The sequence below is a fragment of the Myxine glutinosa genome, chromosome 9 (genome assembly GCF_964187855.1).
Source record: "Myxine glutinosa chromosome 9, kmMyxGlut1.1, whole genome shotgun sequence".
In the NCBI taxonomy this organism is placed as follows: domain Eukaryota; kingdom Metazoa; phylum Chordata; class Myxini; order Myxiniformes; family Myxinidae; genus Myxine; species Myxine glutinosa.
In genome coordinates, this window is record NC_136269.1 from 120,983,483 (window position 1) to 121,005,329 (window position 21,847).

At 58.4% G+C, this 21,847-nt stretch overlaps 1 protein-coding gene across 3 annotated transcripts in view; it reads left to right on the forward strand.

Annotated features, from left to right (window-relative positions):
• The first annotated feature begins 13,363 nt into the window (after nt 1–13,363).
• C9H5orf22 (chromosome 9 C5orf22 homolog) overlaps nt 13,364–21,847 on the forward strand; it is a 37,645-nt gene continuing 29,161 nt past the window's right edge. Inside the window, exons 1-2 of one of the 3 annotated variants that reach the window (XM_068128323.2) lie at nt 13,364–13,499; nt 19,430–19,575. In XM_068128323.2, coding sequence (XP_067984424.2) covers nt 13,440–13,499; nt 19,430–19,575 — 206 coding nt within the window. In that variant the 5' untranslated portion in view covers nt 13,364–13,439. The remainder of the gene's footprint in view (nt 13,500–19,429; nt 19,576–21,847) is intronic. The other 2 variants (XM_078784848.1, XM_078784847.1) reach the window with 2 other exon arrangements.

Consider the following 21,847-nt stretch of genomic DNA (forward strand, 5'->3'; position numbering starts at 1 on the left):
ATATCAAAACCAGAAAGCACAACCGAAACCGAAAGCCACGCCTCTCAGGCGAGGCGCACTTTGGTGGTCACGTGACCGACAGGTGCAAAGGATTATAACCGCACGCGCGGCACGCTTTGGTGGTCACGTGACCGGCCACCCCGGCGCCGTGGTTTGCCCGCCGGTTACGTCACCGGATGGAGCAAGGAGATTCTGTTGCTGGTCTCGCTTGGGGGACCCATGGGTCGCTACACACGCCCCCCCAGAATGGACTTGATCCAGGCAGGTCAACCTGAGGGGGTCCAGATGACCCCGACCGAAATGACCCCTGCCAGTTGTGGGGGGGGGGGGGGGGAGGGAGGGTCCGGTGTGGTGGCGGATGGTCGGACGGGGGGTGCGGTGGACGGGGGGCGGCCGCACCGCGATGGGAGAGCCAGCCGTGGTGGCTGGCCAACGTCCATGTGGGCCGGCTTGAGGCGGTCCAGCGAAATCCGGTCCGCGCGGCCCGCCGATGTTGATGATGAAGGACTTGTTGTCCCGTCGTAGGACCCGGAAGGGTCCGTCGTATGGTGGCCCGCAGCGGCCCCCGGTGCGCATCATGGCGCACGAAGACGTACTCCGCCGTGCGGAGTGCTGGGGGGATGTAGGATTGGGGGTCGCCGTGTGCGGGGTCGTGGGCACCGGGGCGAAACGTCGGGCGGCCTCCTGGAAGTCCGTGCGCTGGCGCGCTGGCGGACCAGGGGCTGGTGGCGTCGGGAATGAACTCGCCCGGTACGCGGAGGGTCTGGCCGTACACCAGCTCGGCGGTGGACACCTGGAGGTCCTCTTTGGGAGCCGTGCGGAGGCCCAAAAGGACCCACGGGAGCCGGTCGGCCCCAGCCGTCGTCCTGGAGGCCGGCCATGAGTGCGGCCTTCATGGAGCGGTGGAACCGCTCGCACAAACCGCTTGGCCTGGGGGTGGTAGGCCATGGTGCGGTGCAGGGTAACGCCCAACATGCGGGCGACCGCGCCCCATAGTTCGGACGTGAACTGTGGGCCGCGGTCCGACGAGATGTCCGCTGGTGCGCCGAAACGCGCGACCCAGGTGGCGATGAACGCCTGGGCCACGTCGGCGGTGGTGGTGGAGGCGAGGGGCATGGCCTCCGGCCACCTGGTGGTCCTGTCCACCATGGTAAGCAGGTGGGTGAACCCCTGCGATGGGGGAAGGGGACCCACCAGGTCCACGTGGACGTGGTCGAACCGTCGTTCGGGCACGGTGAAGGGAGCCAGCGGAGCCTGGGTATGACGGTGGACCTTGGCCCGCTGGCAGGGTGTGCAGGCGTTGGCCCAGTCGCGGACGTCCCGTCGCAGCCCATGCCAGACCAAACGCGCCGCCACCAGCCTCTGGGACGCCTTCCGGCCCGGGTGCGAGAGGCCGTGGAGCGAAGCAAAAATGCGACGCCGCCAGGTGACCGGCACAACGGGGCGAGGTCGGCCTTGGGAGATGTCGCACAGCAGGACCGTGTCCGCGAAGGGGACGTCAGCCAAGCGGAGGCCCGTGTCCGCCACCCAGAGCGCCTGCACCGTGCCGTCGGTGGCCTGGTCCGTTGCCATTAGGGCGAAATCGACGCCGAGGTGGACGGCGTTGGCGCCGGCTCGAGAAAGGCAGTCGGCCACGGCGTTGTCCTTCCCGGTGACGTGCCGGATGTCCGTGGTGTACTCCGACACGGCGGAGAGGTGGCGCTGCTGGCGGGCCGACCACGGCTCCGTGACCTTGGCCATGGCGAAAACCAACGGCTTGTGGTCGACAAAAGCCGTGAATGGGCAGCCCTCCAGGAGGTGGCGAAAATGGCGGACGGCCAGGTACAGCCCGAGGAGCTCGCGGTCGAAGGTGCTGTACTTCAACTCATTGGGCAGGAGTTGCCGGCTGAAGAACGCGAGCGGCTGCCAGGCCCCGTTTACCCATTGTTCATGGACTGCGCCCACGGCGTAGTCGGAGGCGTCCGTGGTGAGGGCGATGGGAGCCTGGGGTACCGGGTGGGCCAGCAGCGTGGCGGTGGCGAGGGCCCGTTTTGCGCCGGTAAAAGCAGCGTCCATGTCCGTGGACCAGACAACGTCGCGTTTCGCCGGCTGGCCGCGGAGGGCGGCGTACAAGGGCCGCATGAGTTGCGCAGCTCGGGGCACGAAGCGGTGATAAAAGTTCACCATCCCGAGGAACTCCTGCAGCGCCTTGACGGAGCGGGGGCGTGGGAAAGCGGCGATGGCCTCGACTTTGGCCGGTAGCGGCACGGCGCCGGTCCGGGTGATGCGGTGGCCCAAAAAGTCGATCGTCGCCGCACCAAAGTGACATTTGGCCGGGTTGACGATCAATCCGTGCTCGCTGAGGCGGCCGAACAGCGTCCGGAGGTGGAGGAGGTGCTCGGCTCTGGACGTGCTGGCGACGAGGATGTCGTCCAGGTAGGTGTAGAGGAACGGCAAGTTGCGCAGCACGCCGTCCATCAGGCGCTGGAACGCCTGTGCCGCGTTTTTGAGGCCGAAGGGCATCCGGAGGAATTCAAAGCGGCCGAAAGGTGTAATAACGGCCGTCTTCGGGATGTCGGCCGGGCGGACGGGCACCTGGTGGTACCCCAGAATCAGGTCCACTTTTGAAAAAATGGTCCGCCCCGCCAACCGGGCGGAAAAATCCTGGATGTGCGGGACGGGGTACCTGTCGGGGGTAGTGGCATCGTTAAGGCGGCGGTAGTCGCCGCATGGCCGCCATCCGCCCCCCGGCTTCGGGACGATGTGCAGCGGCGAGGCCCAGGCGCTGTCGGAGCGCCGCACGATGCCAAGGCGCTCCAGCGCGGCGAACTCGGCCTTGGCGACAGCGAGTTTGGCGGGATCGAGACGGCGAGCCCGGGCGTACACCGGCGGGCCCGTAGTGGGGATGTGATGCTCGATGCCGTGACGCACCGCGATGGCCGAAAACGTCGGTCGCGTGAGGGCCGGGAACTCCGCGAGGAGACGTGCGAAGTCGTCTGCCAATGTGAGGACGCAGGAAAACTCGGTAGGCACGGAACGGCTCAAAGCGCATGCCAGGGAGCTGAAAGTTTCGGCGTTGACGAGACGGTGGCATTTCACGTCGACCAGCAGCCCGTGGGCGCACAGAAAATCGGCACCGAGCAAAGCTATGGGGACGTCCGCCGTCACGAACTCCCAGTGAAAGAGCTGGCTGCCGAAGCGGAGGGCGACAGTGCGTGGGCCGAAGGTGCGGATGGCGGAGCCGTTGGCCGCGATTAAGGAGGGGCCGCAAACGGCGGCCCGCCTGTCCTCCGCCGAAGCGGGAATGACGCTCAGCTGGGCGCCGGTGTCGCAGAGAAAGCGCCGCCCCGACGCTCGGTCCGCGATGAATAGCAGGTTTCCGGAACGGCCGGCGTTCATTGCTGGTAGGGAACGCCGGCCCGCCCGTTTCCCGACTTGCCGAACGTGCACGGGGGTCGACATGATCGGGCCTGCCGCCCGAATCTGGCGTGGAAATAACACCAGGCCTGGTCCGGCGGGGGCTCCGGTCGACGCGTCGGGACCGGGTGACGCGGCGTCGCCGCTGCTAGTCGCGCCGGCCCGGCGGCCTCCGGGAAGGAAACTACGTCGCGGGCGCCGGGCGGGTGGGTGGGAGGGCTCCCGGCCGCCACCCCGACGGGCTGGCTCGCCGCTCCGGCGAGCTGGCTTGCCGAATCGATCTTGTCGGCCTCCTTGGCGAGGTAGCGGGGGTTCACGATGGTCGTGCCTGCCAGGGCGACCCGTACCTGGGCCGGGAGCTGGCGAAGAAAAAGCTCCCGAAAGAGGAAATCCGAGGGGTGCTCGCCGAGCAACGCGAGCATGTAGTCCATGCGTTCGGACGGGCGCGTATCGCCGAGCTCAGGAAGGTCGAGCAGGCGTCGTGCGCGCTCAGCCGGGGAGAGGGCGAAAGCGCCCAGAAGAAGTGCCTTGATGGCATCGTACTTGCCGTCAGCCGGCGGGTTCTGGAGGAAGCTCAGACATCGGGCGGCGGTCGCGGAGCCAAGCGCGGCGACCACGTAATGGTATCGCGTGGCGTCCTCCATTATGCTACGCAGGGCGAACTGGGAGTCCGCCTGCGCGAACCAGACGGCGGCATGTGCTTCCCAGAAGGTGGGCAATTTGAGGGACACTGCGGTGTCCATCGCGTGTCGTAAATTTGGGGTCACCAGTGAAGAGCAGGGCCCATGCTTGAGACGGACGAAGTGACGGGCAAGCGACAAACTCATCCGAGAAGATGTTTATTGTAAAAACCAACTCGGGAACTCTGAAAAGCCCATTTATCGGGCTGCATATACATATATCAAAACCAGAAAGCACAACCGAAACCGAAAGCCACGCCTCTCAGGCGAGGCGCGCTTTGGTGGTCACGTGACCGACAGGTGCAAAGGATTATAACCGCACGCGCGGCACGCTTTGGTGGTCACGTGACCGGCCACCCCGGCGCCGTGGTTTGCCCGCCGGTTACGTCACCGGATGGAGCAAGGAGATTCTGTTGCTGGTCTCGCTTGGGGGACCCATGGGTCGCTACACACGCCCCCCCAGAATGGACTTGATCCAGGCAGGTCAACCTGAGGGGGTCCAGATGACCCGACCGAAATGACCCCTGGCCAGTTGTGGGGGGGGGGGGGGGGGGAGGGAGGGTCCGGTGTGGTGGCGGATGGTCGGACGGGGGGTGCGGTGGACGGGGGGCGGCCGCACCGCGATGGGAGAGCCAGCCGTGGTGGCTGGCCAACGTCCATGTGGGCCGGCTTGAGGCGGTCCAGCGAAATCCGGTCCGCGCGGCCGCCGATGTTGATGATGAAGGACTTGTTGTCCCGTCGTAGGACCCGGAAGGGTCCGTCGTATGGTGGCCGCAGCGGCCCCCGGTGCGCATCATGGCGCACGAAGACGTACTCCGCCGTGCGGAGTGCTGGGGGGATGTAGGATTGGGGGTCGCCGTGGCGGGTCGTGGGCACCGGGGCGAAACGTCGGGCGGCCTCCTGGAAGTCCGTGCGCTGGCGCGCGGCGGACCAGGGGCTGGTGGCGTCGGGAATGAACTCGCCCGGTACGCGGAGGGTCTGGCCGTACACCAGCTCGGCGGTGGACACCTGGAGGTCCTCTTTGGGAGCCGTGCGGAGGCCCAAAAGGACCCACGGGAGCCGGTCGGCCCAGCCGTCGTCCTGGAGGCCGGCCATGAGTGCGGCCTTCATGGAGCGGTGGAACCGCTCGCACAACCCGTTGGCCTGGGGGTGGTAGGCCATGGTGCGGTGCAGGGTAACGCCCAACATGCGGGCGACCGCGCCCCATAGTTCGGACGTGAACTGTGGGCCGCGGTCCGACGAGATGTCCGCTGGTGCGCCGAAACGCGCGACCCAGGTGGCGATGAACGCCTGGGCCACGTCGGCGGTGGTGGTGGAGGCGAGGGGCATGGCCTCCGGCCACCTGGTGGTCCTGTCCACCATGGTAAGCAGGTGGGTGAACCCCTGCGATGGGGGAAGGGGACCCACCAGGTCCACGTGGACGTGGTCGAACCGTCGTTCGGGCACGGTGAAGGGAGCCAGCGGAGCCTGGGTATGACGGTGGACCTTGGCCCGCTGGCAGGGTGTGCAGGCGTTGGCCCAGTCGCGGACGTCCCGTCGCAGCCCATGCCAGACGAAACGCGCCGCCACCAGCCTCTGGGACGCCTTCCGGCCCGGGTGCGAGAGGCCGTGGAGCGAAGCAAAAATGCGACGCCGCCAGGTGACCGGCACAACGGGGCGAGGTCGGCCTTGGGAGATGTCGCACAGCAGGACCGTGTCCGCGAAGGGGACGTCAGCCAAGCGGAGGCCCGTGTCCGCCACCCAGAGCGCCTGCACCGTGCCGTCGGTGGCCTGGTCCGTTGCCATTAGGGCGAAATCGACGCCGAGGTGGACGGCGTTGGCGCCGGCTCGAGAAAGGCAGTCGGCCACGGCGTTGTCCTTCCCGGTGACGTGCCGGATGTCCGTGGTGTACTCCGACACGGCGGAGAGGTGGCGCTGCTGGCGGGCCGACCACGGCTCCGTGACCTTGGCCATGGCGAAAACCAACGGCTTGTGGTCGACAAAAGCCGTGAATGGGCAGCCCTCCAGGAGGTGGCGAAAATGGCGGACGGCCAGGTACAGCCCGAGGAGCTCGCGGTCGAAGGTGCTGTACTTCAACTCATTGGGCAGGAGTTGCCGGCTGAAGAACGCGAGCGGCTGCCAGGCCCCGTTTACCCATTGTTCATGGACCACGCCCACGGCGTAGTCGGAGGCGTCCGTGGTGAGGGCGATGGGAGCCTGGGGTACCGGGTGGGCCAGCAGCGTGGCGGTGGCGAGGGCCCGTTTTGCGCCGGTAAAAGCAGCGTCCATGTCCGTGGACCAGACAACGTCGCGTTTCGCCGGCTGGCCGCGGAGGGCGGCGTACAAGGGCCGCATGAGTTGCGCAGCTCGGGGCACGAAGCGGTGATAAAAGTTCACCATCCCGAGGAACTCCTGCAGCGCCTTGACGGAGCGGGGGCGTGGGAAAGCGGCGATGGCCTCGACTTTGGCCGGTAGCGGCACGGCGCCGGTCCGGGTGATGCGGTGGCCCAAAAAGTCGATCGTCGCCGCACCAAAGTGACATTTGGCCGGGTTGACGATCAATCCGTGCTCGCTGAGGCGGCCGAACAGCGTCCGGAGGTGGAGGAGGTGCTCGGCTCTGGACGTGCTGGCGACGAGGATGTCGTCCAGGTAGGTGTAGAGGAACGGCAAGTTGCGCAGCACGCCGTCCATCAGGCGCTGGAACGCCTGTGCCGCGTTTTTGAGGCCGAAGGGCATCCGGAGGAATTCAAAGCGGCCGAAAGGTGTAATAACGGCCGTCTTCGGGATGTCGGCCGGGCGGACGGGCACCTGGTGGTACCCCAGAATCAGGTCCACTTTTGAAAAAATGGTCCGCCCCGCCAACCGGGCGGAAAAATCCTGGATGTGCGGGACGGGGTACCTGTCGGGGGTAGTGGCATCGTTAAGGCGGCGGTAGTCGCCGCATGGCCGCCATCCGCCCCCCGGCTTCGGGACGATGTGCAGCGGCGAGGCCCAGGCGCTGTCGGAGCGCCGCACGATGCCAAGGCGTTCCAGCGCGGCGAACTCGGCCTTGGCGACAGCGAGTTTGGCGGGATCGAGACGGCGAGCCCGGGCGTACACCGGCGGGCCCGTAGTGGGGATGTGATGCTCGATGCCGTGACGCACCGCGATGGCCGAAAACGTCGGTCGCGTGAGGGCCGGGAACTCCGCGAGTAGACGTGCGAAGTCGTCTGCCAATGGGAGGACGCAGGAAAACTCGGTAGGCACGGAACGGCTCAAAGCGCATGCCAGGGAGCTGAAAGTTTCGGCGTTGACGAGACGGTGGCATTTCACGTCGACCAGCAGCCCGTGGGCGCACAGAAAATCGGCACCGAGCAAAGCTATGGGGACGTCCGCCGTCACGAACTCCCAGTGAAAGAGCTGGCTGCCGAAGCGGAGGGCGACAGTGCGTGGGCCGAAGGTGCGGATGGCGGAGCCGTTGGCCGCGATTAAGGAGGGGCCGCAAACGGCGGCCCGCCTGTCCTCCGCCAAAGCGGGAATGACGCTCAGCTGGGCGCCGGTGTCGCAGAGAAAGCGCCGCCCCGACGCTCGGTCCGCGATGAATAGCAGGTTTCCGGAACGGCCGGCGTTCATTGCTGGTAGGGAACGCCGGCCCGCCCGTTTCCCGACTTGCCGAACGTGCACGGGGGTCGACATGATCGGGCCTGCCGCCCGAATCTGGCGTGGAAATAACACCAGGCCTGGTCCGGCGGGGGCTCCGGTCGACGCGTCGGGACCGGGTGACGCGGCGTCGCCGCTGCTAGTCGCGCCGGCCCGGCGGCCTCCGGGAAGGAAACTACGTCGCGGGCGCCGGGCGGGTGGGTGGGAGGGCTCCCGGCCGCCACCCCGACGGGCTGGCTCGCCGCTCCGGCGAGCTGGCTTGCCGAATCGATCTTGTCGGCCTCCTTGGCGAGGTAGCGGGGGTTCACGATGGTCGTGCCTGCCAGGGCGACCCGTACCTGGGCCGGGAGCTGGCGAAGAAAAAGCTCCCGAAAGAGGAAATCCGAGGGGTGCTCGCCGAGCAACGCGAGCATGTAGTCCATGCGTTCGGACGGGCGCGTATCGCCGAGCTCAGGAAGGTCGAGCAGGCGTCGTGCGCGCTCAGCCGGGGAGAGGGCGAAAGCGCCCAGAAGAAGTGCCTTGATGGCATCGTACTTGCCGTCAGCCGGCGGGTTCTGGAGGAAGCTCAGACATCGGGCGGCGGTCGCGGAGCCAAGCGCGGCGACCACGTAATGGTATCGCGTGGCGTCCTCCATTATGCTACGCAGGGCGAACTGGGAGTCCGCCTGCGCGAACCAGACGGCGGCATGTGCTTCCCAGAAGGTGGGCAATTTGAGGGACACTGCGGTGTCCATCGCGTGTCGTAAATTTGGGGTCACCAGTGAAGAGCAGGGCCCATGCTTGAGACGGACGAAGTGACGGGCAAGCGACAAACTCATCCGAGAAGATGTTTATTGTAAAAACCAACTCGGGAACTCTGAAAAGCCCATTTATCGGGCTGCATATACATATATCAAAACCAGAAAGCACAACCGAAACCGAAAGCCACGCCTCTCAGGCGAGGCGCGCTTTGGTGGTCACGTGACCGACAGGTGCAAAGGATTATAACCGCACGCGCGGCACGCTTTGGTGGTCACGTGACCGGCCACCCCGGCGCCGTGGTTTGCCCGCCGGTTACGTCACCGGATGGAGCAAGGAGATTCTGTTGCTGGTCTCGCTTGGGGGACCCATGGGTCGCTACACACGCCCCCCCAGAATGGACTTGATCCAGGCAGGTCAACCTGAGGGGGTCCAGATGACCCGACCGAAATGACCCCTGGCCAGTTGTGGGGGGGGGGGGGGGGGAGGGAGGGTCCGGTGTGGTGGCGGATGGTCGGACGGGGGGGTGCGGTGGACGGGGGGCGGCCGCACCGCGATGGGAGAGCCAGCCGTGGTGGCTGGCCAACGTCCATGTGGGCCGGCTTGAGGCGGTCCAGCGAAATCCGGTCCGCGCGGCCGCCGATGTTGATGATGAAGGACTTGTTGTCCCGTCGTAGGACCCGGAAGGGTCCGTCGTATGGTGGCCCGCAGCGGCCCCCCGGTGCGCATCATGGCGCACGAAGACGTACTCCTGCCGTGCGGAGTGCTGGGGGGATGTAGGGATTGGGGGTCGCCGTGGGCGGTCGTGGGCACCGGGGCGAAACGTCCGGGCGGCCTCCTGGAAGTCCGTCGCGCTGGCGCGCGGCGGACCAGGGGCTGGTGGCGTCGGGAATGAAACTCGCCCGGTTACGCGGAGGGTCTGGCCGTACACCCAGCTCGGCGGTGGACACCTGGAGGTCCTCTTTGGGAGCCGTGCCAAAAGGACCCACGGGAGCCGGTCGGCCCAGCCGTCGTCCTGGAGGCCGGCCATGAGTGCGGCCTTCATGGAGCGGTGGAACCGCTCGCACAACCCGTTGGCCTGGGGGTGGTAGGCCATGGTGCGGTGCAGGGTAACGCCCAACATGCGGGCGACCGCGCCCCATAGTTCGGACGTGAACTGTGGGCCGCGGTCCGACGAGATGTCCGCTGGTGCGCCGAAACGCGCGACCCAGGTGGCGATGAACGCCTGGGCCACGTCGGCGGTGGTGGTGGAGGCGAGGGGCATGGCCTCCGGCCACCTGGTGGTCCTGTCCACCATGGTAAGCAGGTGGGTGAACCCCTGCGATGGGGGAAGGGGACCCACCAGGTCCACGTGGACGTGGTCGAACCGTCGTTCGGGCACGGTGAAGGGAGCCAGCGGAGCCTGGGTATGACGGTGGACCTTGGCCCGCTGGCAGGGTGTGCAGGCGTTGGCCCAGTCGCGGACGTCCCGTCGCAGCCCATGCCAGACGAAACGCGCCGCCACCAGCCTCTGGGACGCCTTCCGGCCCGGGTGCGAGAGGCCGTGGAGCGAAGCAAAAATGCGACGCCGCCAGGTGACCGGCACAACGGGGCGAGGTCGGCCTTGGGAGATGTCGCACAGCAGGACCGTGTCCGCGAAGGGGACGTCAGCCAAGCGGAGGCCCGTGTCCGCCACCCAGAGCGCCTGCACCGTGCCGTCGGTGGCCTGGTCCGTTGCCATTAGGGCGAAATCGACGCCGAGGTGGACGGCGTTGGCGCCGGCTCGAGAAAGGCAGTCGGCCACGGCGTTGTCCTTCCCGGTGACGTGCCGGATGTCCGTGGTGTACTCCGACACGGCGGAGAGGTGGCGCTGCTGGCGGGCCGACCACGGCTCCGTGACCTTGGCCATGGCGAAAACCAACGGCTTGTGGTCGACAAAAGCCGTGAATGGGCAGCCCTCCAGGAGGTGGCGAAAATGGCGGACGGCCAGGTACAGCCCGAGGAGCTCGCGGTCGAAGGTGCTGTACTTCAACTCATTGGGCAGGAGTTGCCGGCTGAAGAACGCGAGCGGCTGCCAGGCCCCGTTTACCCATTGTTCATGGACCGCGCCCACGGCGTAGTCGGAGGCGTCCGTGGTGAGGGCGATGGGAGCCTGGGGTACCGGGTGGGCCAGCAGCGTGGCGGTGGCGAGGGCCCGTTTTGCGCCGGTAAAAGCAGCGTCCATGTCCGTGGACCAGACAACGTCGCGTTTCGCCGGCTGGCCGCGGAGGGCGGCGTACAAGGGCCGCATGAGTTGCGCAGCTCGGGGCACGAAGCGGTGATAAAAGTTCACCATCCCGAGGAACTCCTGCAGCGCCTTGACGGAGCGGGGGCGTGGGAAAGCGGCGATGGCCTCGACTTTGGCCGGTAGCGGCACGGCGCCGGTCCGGGTGATGCGGTGGCCCAAAAAGTCGATCGTCGCCGCACCAAAGTGACATTTGGCCGGGTTGACGATCAATCCGTGCTCGCTGAGGCGGCCGAACAGCGTCCGGAGGTGGAGGAGGTGCTCGGCTCTGGACGTGCTGGCGACGAGGATGTCGTCCAGGTAGGTGTAGAGGAACGGCAAGTTGCGCAGCACGCCGTCCATCAGGCGCTGGAACGCCTGTGCCGCGTTTTTGAGGCCGAAGGGCATCCGGAGGAATTCAAAGCGGCCGAAAGGTGTAATAACGGCCGTCTTCGGGATGTCGGCCGGGCGGACGGGCACCTGGTGGTACCCCAGAATCAGGTCCACTTTTGAAAAAATGGTCCGCCCCGCCAACCGGGCGGAAAAATCCTGGATGTGCGGGACGGGGTACCTGTCGGGGGTAGTGGCATCGTTAAGGCGGCGGTAGTCGCCGCATGGCCGCCATCCGCCCCCCGGCTTCGGGACGATGTGCAGCGGCGAGGCCCAGGCGCTGTCGGAGCGCCGCACGATGCCAAGGCGTTCCAGCGCGGCGAACTCGGCCTTGGCGACAGCGAGTTTGGCGGGATCGAGACGGCGAGCCCGGGTGTACACCGGCGGGCCCGTAGTGGGGATGTGATGCTCGATGCCGTGACGCACCGCGATGGCCGAAAACGTCGGTCGCGTGAGGGCCGGGAACTCCGCGAGGAGACGTGCGAAGTCGTCTGCCAATGGGAGGACGCAGGAAAACTCGGTAGGCACGGAACGGCTCAAAGCGCATGCCAGGGAGCTGAAAGTTTCGGCGTTGACGAGACGGTGGCATTTCACGTCGACCAGCAGCCCGTGGGCGCACAGAAAATCGGCACCGAGCAAAGCTATGGGGACGTCCGCCGTCACGAACTCCCAGTGAAAGAGCTGGCTGCCGAAGCGGAGGGCGACAGTGCGTGGGCCGAAGGTGCGGATGGCGGAGCCGTTGGCCGCGATTAAGGAGGGGCCGCAAACGGCGGCCCGCCTGTCCTCCGCCGAAGCGGGAATGACGCTCAGCTGGGCGCCGGTGTCGCAGAGAAAGCGCCGCCCCGACGCTCGGTCCGCGATGAATAGCAGGTTTCCGGAACGGCCGGCGTTCATTGCTGGTAGGGAACGCCGGCCCACCCGTTTCCCGACTTGCCGAACGTGCACGGGGGTCGACATGATCGGGCCTGCCGCCCGAATCTGGCGTGGAAATAACACCAGGCCTGGTCCGGCGGGGGCTCCGGTCGACGCGTCGGGACCGGGTGACGCGGCGTCGCCGCTGCTAGTCGCGCCGGCCCGGCGGCCTCCGGGAAGGAAACTACGTCGCGGGCGCCGGGCGGGTGGGTGGGAGGGCTCCCGGCCGCCACCCCGACGGGCTGGCTCGCCGCTCCGGCGAGCTGGCTTGCCGAATCGATCTTGTCGGCCTCCTTGGCGAGGTAGCGGGGGTTCACGATGGTCGTGCCTGCCAGGGCGACCCGTACCTGGGCCGGGAGCTGGCGAAGAAAAAGCTCCCGAAAGAGGAAATCCGAGGGGTGCTCGCCGAGCAACGCGAGCATGTAGTCCATGCGTTCGGACGGGCGCGTATCGCCGAGCTCAGGAAGGTCGAGCAGGCGTCGTGCGCGCTCAGCCGGGGAGAGGGCGAAAGCGCCCAGAAGAAGTGCCTTGATGGCATCGTACTTGCCGTCAGCCGGCGGGTTCTGGAGGAAGCTCAGACATCGGGCGGCGGTCGCGGAGCCAAGCGCGGCGACCACGTAATGGTATCGCGTGGCGTCCTCCATTATGCTACGCAGGGCGAACTGGGAGTCCGCCTGCGCGAACCAGACGGCGGCATGTGCTTCCCAGAAGGTGGGCAATTTGAGGGACACTGCGGTGTCCATCGCGTGTCGTAAATTTGGGGTCACCAGTGAAGAGCAGGGCCCATGCTTGAGACGGACGAAGTGACGGGCAAGCGACAAACTCATCCGAGAAGATGTTTATTGTAAAAACCAACTCGGGAACTCTGAAAAGCCCATTTATCGGGCTGCATATACATATATCAAAACCAGAAAGCACAACCGAAACCGAAAGCCACGCCTCTCAGGCGAGGCGCGCTTTGGTGGTCACGTGACCGACAGGTGCAAAGGATTATAACCGCACGCGCGGCACGCTTTGGTGGTCACGTGACCGGCCACCCCGGCGCCGTGGTTTGCCCGCCGGTTACGTCACCGGCTGGAGCAAGGAGATTCTGTTGCTGGTCTCGCTTGGGGGACCCATGGGTCGCTACAATATATATATACGCACACACACGCGCGCGCACACACAGGTACATAATATGAAAGGTTTCATTGCGAATAAAACTTCGAGAACAACACTTCGTGGCTTGAGCTTCATTTATGTTCTTATAAAATCGAATCGGTGTCCCTCACTCGCTTTCTTTCATCTCTCATTGTGAACACAAAAACATACGAAGAAGAAGAAGAAGGAGGATATGAGGAAGAAGAAGAAGAAGGATATGATATGAGGAAGAAGAAGGAGAAGGATATGAGGAAGAAGAAGATTACACCGGATGTCGAAGCGATCCGTGTGGGTTGGGCCTTGGGCGTGGGCCTGAACTTGGAATGAGTCGTTTGAGACGGTACGACCGGCTCCCCGTGTGGATCATCGAAGACCATCACGATGTAAGATTATGTTTATACTCAAACTGTGGGGGTCTATAACTCTAGTCTTCATTATTTAAGTCCTAAGATGTTGGTTTGTTTAATCGGTGCCACATGCTTCGACGAAAACTGTCGACGACTTTCGCCTCGCACTTTTGAGGCGATGCGAGTTTTGAAACGATCATCGACTTCTGAATCGCACATGCGTCATGTTGCTCTGCTTGGTACAAGGTGCATTCGTAACCGCCCCAATATAACGGTCTTCACCACCAATAAACCGTCATTTGTTTCAAATATATTTTAATACCACTTCCGTCACAGCACATCAATCTGCCAGCTACCGTCCTTTACTTTCATTCACTCTTCCTCATTCCTTCCCACAAACCATGCGATCTCGTCCATACAACACATGACGTTAAAAAAATATTTTATGAGAAATATCAGGGGATTCTTCACTTTAGTTTGAAAATGTATAAAAATATTCTAAAATATAACCGCAAGTATCCTTTTAAGCGATCTTCTACTTTATGTTCCTTGCTCTTCTTTTTAACAACGATAACAAGGACCTTTGGTGCTCCAGGAGGCCATTCGGACCATCTTGCCTGTGCTACACCAACACCAGATACAATCACCCATGCACACTCAAACTACGTACAAGTCTCCCCAATCTTCGAGGGTTCCTCAGTTTGTTTGTGGCCCAATAAGGAAAACACCCCCCCCCCTTCCCACGCCTCCTCCCCCCAAGCCCTCCCCCTCCCACACTTCTCCATGCTATCAAATGTTGTGGTTGTGTGCTTCCCCTTCTCTCCCCATCTTGTCTTCTGCTCCCTCTTGTTGTATATTTTGTTTGTCTGGTTGATTTGTTTGTGAAATAAATGTTAGCTCTTTCACGAGCCTCGATTCAGTATACAAAAAAAAAAAAAAAAAAAAAATGTACAGTCACTTTTATTTCTCAATATAATCTCCATTCCTGGCAATGCGCTTCATCCATCTATCCTCGAGCTGGGCTAGGCCCATTCTGTAGAACCCCTTGGCATGCCCCTCTGGGAAGTCCTCTACATATCCCATCACAGCATCATTGTGGTTCTCATATTTGTCCCCCTGCAGAGCTTGTTTCAGGTGAAGGAACAAATAGAAGTCAGCTGGTGAGTAGTGTGGTTGTGGTAGGTCATACCCACAGTTAGCGGCAGTAGCCAACAGAAGTTTGGCTGTGTGTGGGAGGCGATGTCCTCGAGACGCAGCACACCTCTGGCCAGTTTCCTTCGCCTCTTTTGCTTCATTGCATCACGCACCCGGTGCAGTTGATCAGAATATAATTACTCCTTGTTAATAACATTTCGCTTTTCTAAGACGTCTACAATTATCACACCATCACAATCCCAAAAAGCAGTGGCCATGACCTTTCCAGATGATGATGTCCTCTTGAACTCTCGAGTGGGTAACGACCGTGCGTTTCCACTGCATGCTCGGCCACTTGGTCTCGGGATCAAACAGTGGTGAACACTGAACATGTCTTTTTTTTTTTTCTTTTTTTTTCTTTTTGTATACAAGATCGAGGCCCGTGAAAGAGCTAACATTAATCACACAAAAAGTCAAACCGACACACAAAACACAAAAAACAGGGGGAGCGGCAGACAAGATGGGGAGAGAGGGGGAAGGACACAAACACAACATTTGAGAGCAGGGACATCGGGAGGACTTGGGGGGGGGGGGGGGGGGGGGAGGTGGGAGAGGTATAAAACATATGAACACTGCAAGGACTCTGGGGTGAATTACCGGGGGTAGAAAAGATCAAGGTTTTGGATGGGGGAAGATAAGAGATGTTGGTGAACAGCTGTTTTAAAGACCTGGAAGGAGGAGTGGGATTGAAGGGAGTGGGGGAGTTTGTTCCAGAGGCGGGAGAAAAGGGGAATGAAAGAGTGAAGGTGAGCAGAGAGCCTAGATTTTGGCAGTTTAACCATAACCTGCCTCACACCTGGCTCGGCTTCACGCTGTTGAATCCAAAGCTTTCAAAATCATTGGAATCTCCCGCGATGAAGCTATCTCTGAGGGCCTTTCACTCACTCACCGCAGGCAGGTAGGTGGTCTTTCTGTCTTCTACCGACTCCTTTCCGGCCTTGCTCCCCCAGCTCTCTCTGTGCTCTGTCCCCCAAATATTCCTACAGGTCGCACAAGATCTGCCAGCAACCCTCTGATGGTTAAACTGCCGAAATCTCGGCTCTCTGCTCACCTTCACTCTTTCATTCCTCTTTTCTCCCGCCTCTGGAACAAACTCCCACACTTCCTTCAATCCCTCTCCTCCCTCCAGGTCTTTAAAACAGCTGTTCACCACCATCTCTTATCTTCCCCCATCCAAAACCTTGATCTTTTCTACCCCCACTAATTCACCCCAGATCCACCTTGTTTGAAATTCCAACTTCTTTCCTGGAAATCCTGGCAGTGTCCATATGTTTATACCTCTCCCACCCCCCCCCCCCCCCCTTCACATGCCTTCCCCCCAAAGCCCTCTCCCTCCCACAGATCTCTCGATGTCTCCATGTCTCTCGGTCCCTGCTCTCAAATGTTGTGTTTGTGTCCTTCCCCCTCTCTCCCCATCTTGTCTACCGCTCCCGATGTTATTTGTTTTATGTGTCTGTTTGTCTTTCTGTGTGATTAATGTTCGCTCTTTCACTAGCCTCGATCTTGTATACAAAACAAAACAAAAACAAAACCAAAAAAAAAAAAAGGGTTGCAGGCAGATCTTGTGCGACCTGAAGGAATATTGGGGGGACAAAGCACAGAGAGAGCTGGGGGAGCAAGGCCGGAGAGGAGTCGGTAGAAGACAGAAAGACGTCCGGAGTGACAATCCGCTGGGGTTCTCATTATACCTGTACTATTATAACTTTCATCATCCTACCATGTCTCGCTGCAAGTAGGTTGGGCCACAAATAAACTAATCACACCTCATATCTCCAATGATTCAAGGTACCTCCTTACATAAATACAATTTATTGTATCTACTGTTTCTACATAATTTCTACATAAATCTACTGTTTCAGCTGCCACTACATTTCTAGGGAGACCACTCCATGATGCATTGACTAGAACAATACTAGTTAGAGAGCATACCTCCGCCAGGCTAAACAGTTTACATTTTGTATCCACTGATAGGCCGGGTCTGCATCTCCACCTGAATCAAAATCTAATCTGCTTGTTCTTGTCGCCCAACCAACGAAACGACCACGTATTGTCATAACGTGTCCACAATCTTTTGAAATATCATGCCATATATCGGTTTTGCCTTTATCTTTCATTGGTGAAGAATCACTTAAAACAATTATTGTATCCAGATCCGGATCTTCAACAAAATGGAATTAATTCGTCCTTGTCACGCACCCAACTCATTCACCAAGTTTCATCCGAATCCGTCCAGATTTTTTTGAGATATCGTGCTTCATATCAGTTTTGGTCCGATCACTCAATGGTGAAGAATCACTTAAAAAATTGATAGTTTCCGGATCTTCACCAAAATCGAATCGATTCTTCCTTGTCATATACCCAATCTGTCCACCAAATTTCAACTGAATCCGTCCACAACGTTTTGAGACATTCTGCTCACAAACAAAGACAGGGGTAAAAATATAACCTCCATCCACCTTTGGCGGCGAAGGTTATTAGGACAAGTTCAGCAAAATATTTTGTGAAATTATTTATCCCAGAAGTTGTAAATATTCCTGTATTTATTTATTTTTATCTAATCAATATCATTCCTTAACCTTTTGAGTTCTCGACTATTTGTGCTGCTGATGAAGTCCATCCGAATGAAGCTATAATACTGTTACGTTTATGGGGGGTAGGCAATGAAATACCTTAGGCCAGGTAGGATTGTATAGGTAGTGTGCTCCGACTGTCTTTAAGAAGAAGAAACCTGTAACTTAAGTCAGCTCCGTGTGTTCGGATTAAGTGTGACGGGCAGCCATACAGAGGGTGGCTCTTGTGCTATGTAGCTTAGGGGTTAAGGGTAAATCCCCTGTATGTAAATGACCTCTGATTTTTTTTTCCCTTTGTTCCTTATGACGCTACACTACGCACACTAGCAGCCAAGCGATCGACGCGTCATTAATAACACCAAATAAAGTGACCGGATTCGGACATGGAACACCACCGCTGGCGCTGCCAGCTGAGCCATCGCAACACCAAGCAAGGAGGGGTGTGAGGCCCCACCCCGAGGGGTGATGATTGGTCGGTACCATTGGGCGATGAAATGGACTCTCTGATTGGAGCACACGTAGACGTCATCGGATGATGTAAAATACCCAGGGTAAAAAGGACTTGTCCCGACATTTTCCCTCTCTGGCTTCATGGATGTGATTGCAGGCGGATGCATTGCCATTTTCTCTCTGTTGCGTTGGGACATTCATTGCGAGCAGACACATCTTTCTCTTGGTCCTGGCTGCATGGAGGAGCGGACGCATCCTTTCCCTGGTTCGTTTGTGCTGACCTGTGACGGCTGTGTGCGCTTGAGAGGCCTCGGTGCTTTGTGGAGCATGGGACGAGGACGGAGCTCGGGCCTGTTCACTTGCGACGGTGTGGCGGTGAACGCGGCTTTGCGCCAAGGCGTGTTTTCCCGTGCAGGGACTGTGACTATCCCGGATGGTCAAGGGGACCAGAGCTGAGTACCTGCTAACCTTTCAAACACAACGCATTTATTTTCACATTTATTTATCCCCTTGTGCTGTTTTACGAGTCTGTATGGGGGAGCTCCATTTAGGATTTTAGTATTATCGCACATTTACTTGTCCTTGGCATTATTTTTATTAAACTTGGTTTTGTTGCATTTTAATTCCTTGCCCTGTCTTGTTTAATTGTTCGTGGTTCGGAAAACCCATCATTCCAGGTAAGCTTCGCTACCCTCCACTACTTCTCGCGCGTATAAAGATAATCGCCATAGTTGACTGAACGCCTCGGAGGTAAGTTTGATCGGCCACCCATCACCTTGGGCGATCTTAATTCCCCGGTGAACGTGACAATACAATTGGATGGATTCCAATATAATTTGTTAATGCGGGATTCAAATCAGAAATTTCATGCCTGTGAGTAAATTGTGTTGAGAATTATATTACTACATTATCTGCATTGTTAATTTTGTTACTACATTTTATCCCTGAGATTACTATGGAGCTCATCCAATATGTAACTGCCGTTTGCAACCAGAACCAGAATAATAAGCTTCATCAAAGTGGGCGGAACCTCCTTTACTTGATAAGATTTCGTTGAACGAGGGTTCTTCACTTTGTTACATCATTACCTTTTTCTACTTGTTAAAAATGAGCCGTGTGGATTGATATTGTGCGTTTACTGGACTACTGCCAATTAGCGGACTTTCGCTCAATCCCTTCCACCACTCTTTAAATTAGTCTTTTTTTGAAGCCAAACAATCAAAGTTTATTTATTTTACGAGCAGCCCCTCCCCACCCCCCCCCCCCCCCCCCAACACAGGGAGTACCCGTGTCGGCCCACCGAATACGGATGGGCGCTTAGTGTTCCGGGAGTCAAAGAAACGTAAGATTGTCAAGGAAAGCACCGCGATCAATATAGTAATCACCAGGACGAATGCCGCAACCAATCGATGATCGAAGGGAAAAATTGGCACACCCAATTGGTCAGTACCACGGCCAATCGACGAGTGAATATTGCTGACATACCTCCAGCCACACAAGCTCAAACAATGATTGTAGATTCTGCTTTCCCTACTTCCTCCCCAAGCTGATGTCATAATCATATCATCATATCAACTATTGAGGGGCGGTTTTACAATTCTATCATCCAAAGCTAAAACATAGTGTGCCGCTAGCCGATCGGAGAAACGCGAATCGCTAAGTTTTTTTTCCTTTGGACACCATAATTGTGCTTAAGCAATTAATTTTAATTTGTTTGTATTCAATAATGTCTTACTTTCTACTTTGCACCAGGCCCTGCCATACATATACCGTGCTTTGGGCTCTCGACACCTTCCAATGAAAGACATTTCTTTCCTACATTGTGACTCGCATCCAGACCTACTCCTGCCATCCAAAATGCCTGCCGATTGCGTCTTTGACACGCAACGCCTTTTCAGGTGTGTTATGGAGCCACTTGTGAGAAATGCTTCTGTAGTTGAACACCATAATCCCCCTTCCCGAGGGTCATCTCTTTATGTTTGAAGAAATTGATCTGTTCAAGGCCTTAAAGGCCACCGCACACTAGCTGGTGTTCACGACGCAATGCACAACATTGTCGGTGATGAACTGATGAATCTTGTACAATCTTGTTATTGTCAAAGACTGCCGCAAACCTGACTCACACGACGCGATTGTCCATGTCACTAATTTCGTTAAACAAAATGGCAATGAAGAAGAAATGCTTCTTCATTTGAGAAATCTGTAGTTAGAGGATGAGAAGGGTGAACGTTCTGACCAATCCTGCTTTGGCACCTGTGCTGGTTCATCACCGACGGCATGCCAGGAGAATGAAGCGGCCACAGGTAAAGCCTTGGGTGGCGAGATCAGGGAGCGTTCAACACCTTGCTCATGGAACTTGCTGAAGAAGAGGAGCGGTGCTATTATGCTAACTTTCTGAGGATGCATCCGACACTCTATAATGGGCTCTAGTGAGCATGTCAGTTCGTGAATCGTGAAGAGAAACATGACATTCAGGGACGTCATTTGTGCTGCAGAACGAGACACATTAACTTTGTGTTTTTTGGCCACAGGTAATGCAGTGCTGTAATTTAAACAAGCATTCACTCTAACCCCCCCCCCCCCCCCCACACACACACACACCACACCACACCACACCACACCACACCACACACACCTTCAGACCCTAACACACACACACACACCTTCAGACCCTAACACACACACACACCTTCAGACCCTAACACACACACACACACACACACACACACCTTCAGACCCTAACACACACACACACACACCTTCAGACCCTAACACACACACACACACACCTTCAGACCCTAACACACACACACACACACACACACACACACACACACACACACACACACACACACACACACCTTCAGACCCTAACACACACACACACACACACACACACCACACACACACACACCTTCAGACCCTAACACACACACACACACACACACACACACACACACACCTTCAGACCCTAACACACACACACACACACACACACACACACACACACACACACACACACACACACACCTTCAGACCCTAACACACACACACACACACACACACCTTCAGACCCTAACACACACACACACACACACCTTCAGACCCTAACACACACACACACACACACACACACACACACATTCAGACCCTAACACACACACATTCAGACCCTAACACACACACACACACACACACACACACACACACACACACACACACACACACACACACACACCTTCAGACCCTAAAACACACACACACACACACACACCTTCAGACCCTAACACACACACACACACACACACACACACACCTTCAGACCCTAACACACACACACACACACACACACACACACACACACACACACACACACACACACACACACACACACACACACACACACACCTTCAGACCCTAACAAACACACACACACACCTTCAGACCCTAACAAACACACACACACACCTTCAGACCCTAACACACACACACCTTCAGACCCTAACACACACACACACCTTCAGACCCTAACACACACACACCTTCAGACCCTAACACACACACACCTTCAGACCCTAACACACACACACACCTTCAGACCCTAACACACACACACACCTTCAGACCCTAACACACACACACCTTCAGACCCTAACACACACACACCTTCAGACCCTAACACACACACACACCTTCAGACCCTAACACACACACACACCTTCAGACCCTAACACACACACACACCTTCAGACCCTAACACACACACACCTTCAGACCCTAACACACACACACCTTCAGACCCTAACACACACACACCTTCAGACCCTAACACACACACACCTTCAGACCCTAACACACACACACCTTCAGACCCTAACACACACACACCTTCAGACCCTAACACACACACACCTTCAGACCCTAACACACACACACCTTCAGACCCTAACACACACACACCTTCAGACCCTAACACACACACACCTTCAGACCCTAACACACACACACCTTCAGACCCTAACACACACACACCTTCAGACCCTAACACACACACACCTTCAGACCCTAACACACACACACCTTCAGACCCTAACACACACACACCTTCAGACCCTAACACACACACACCTTCAGACCCTAACACACACACACACACCTTCAGACCCTAAC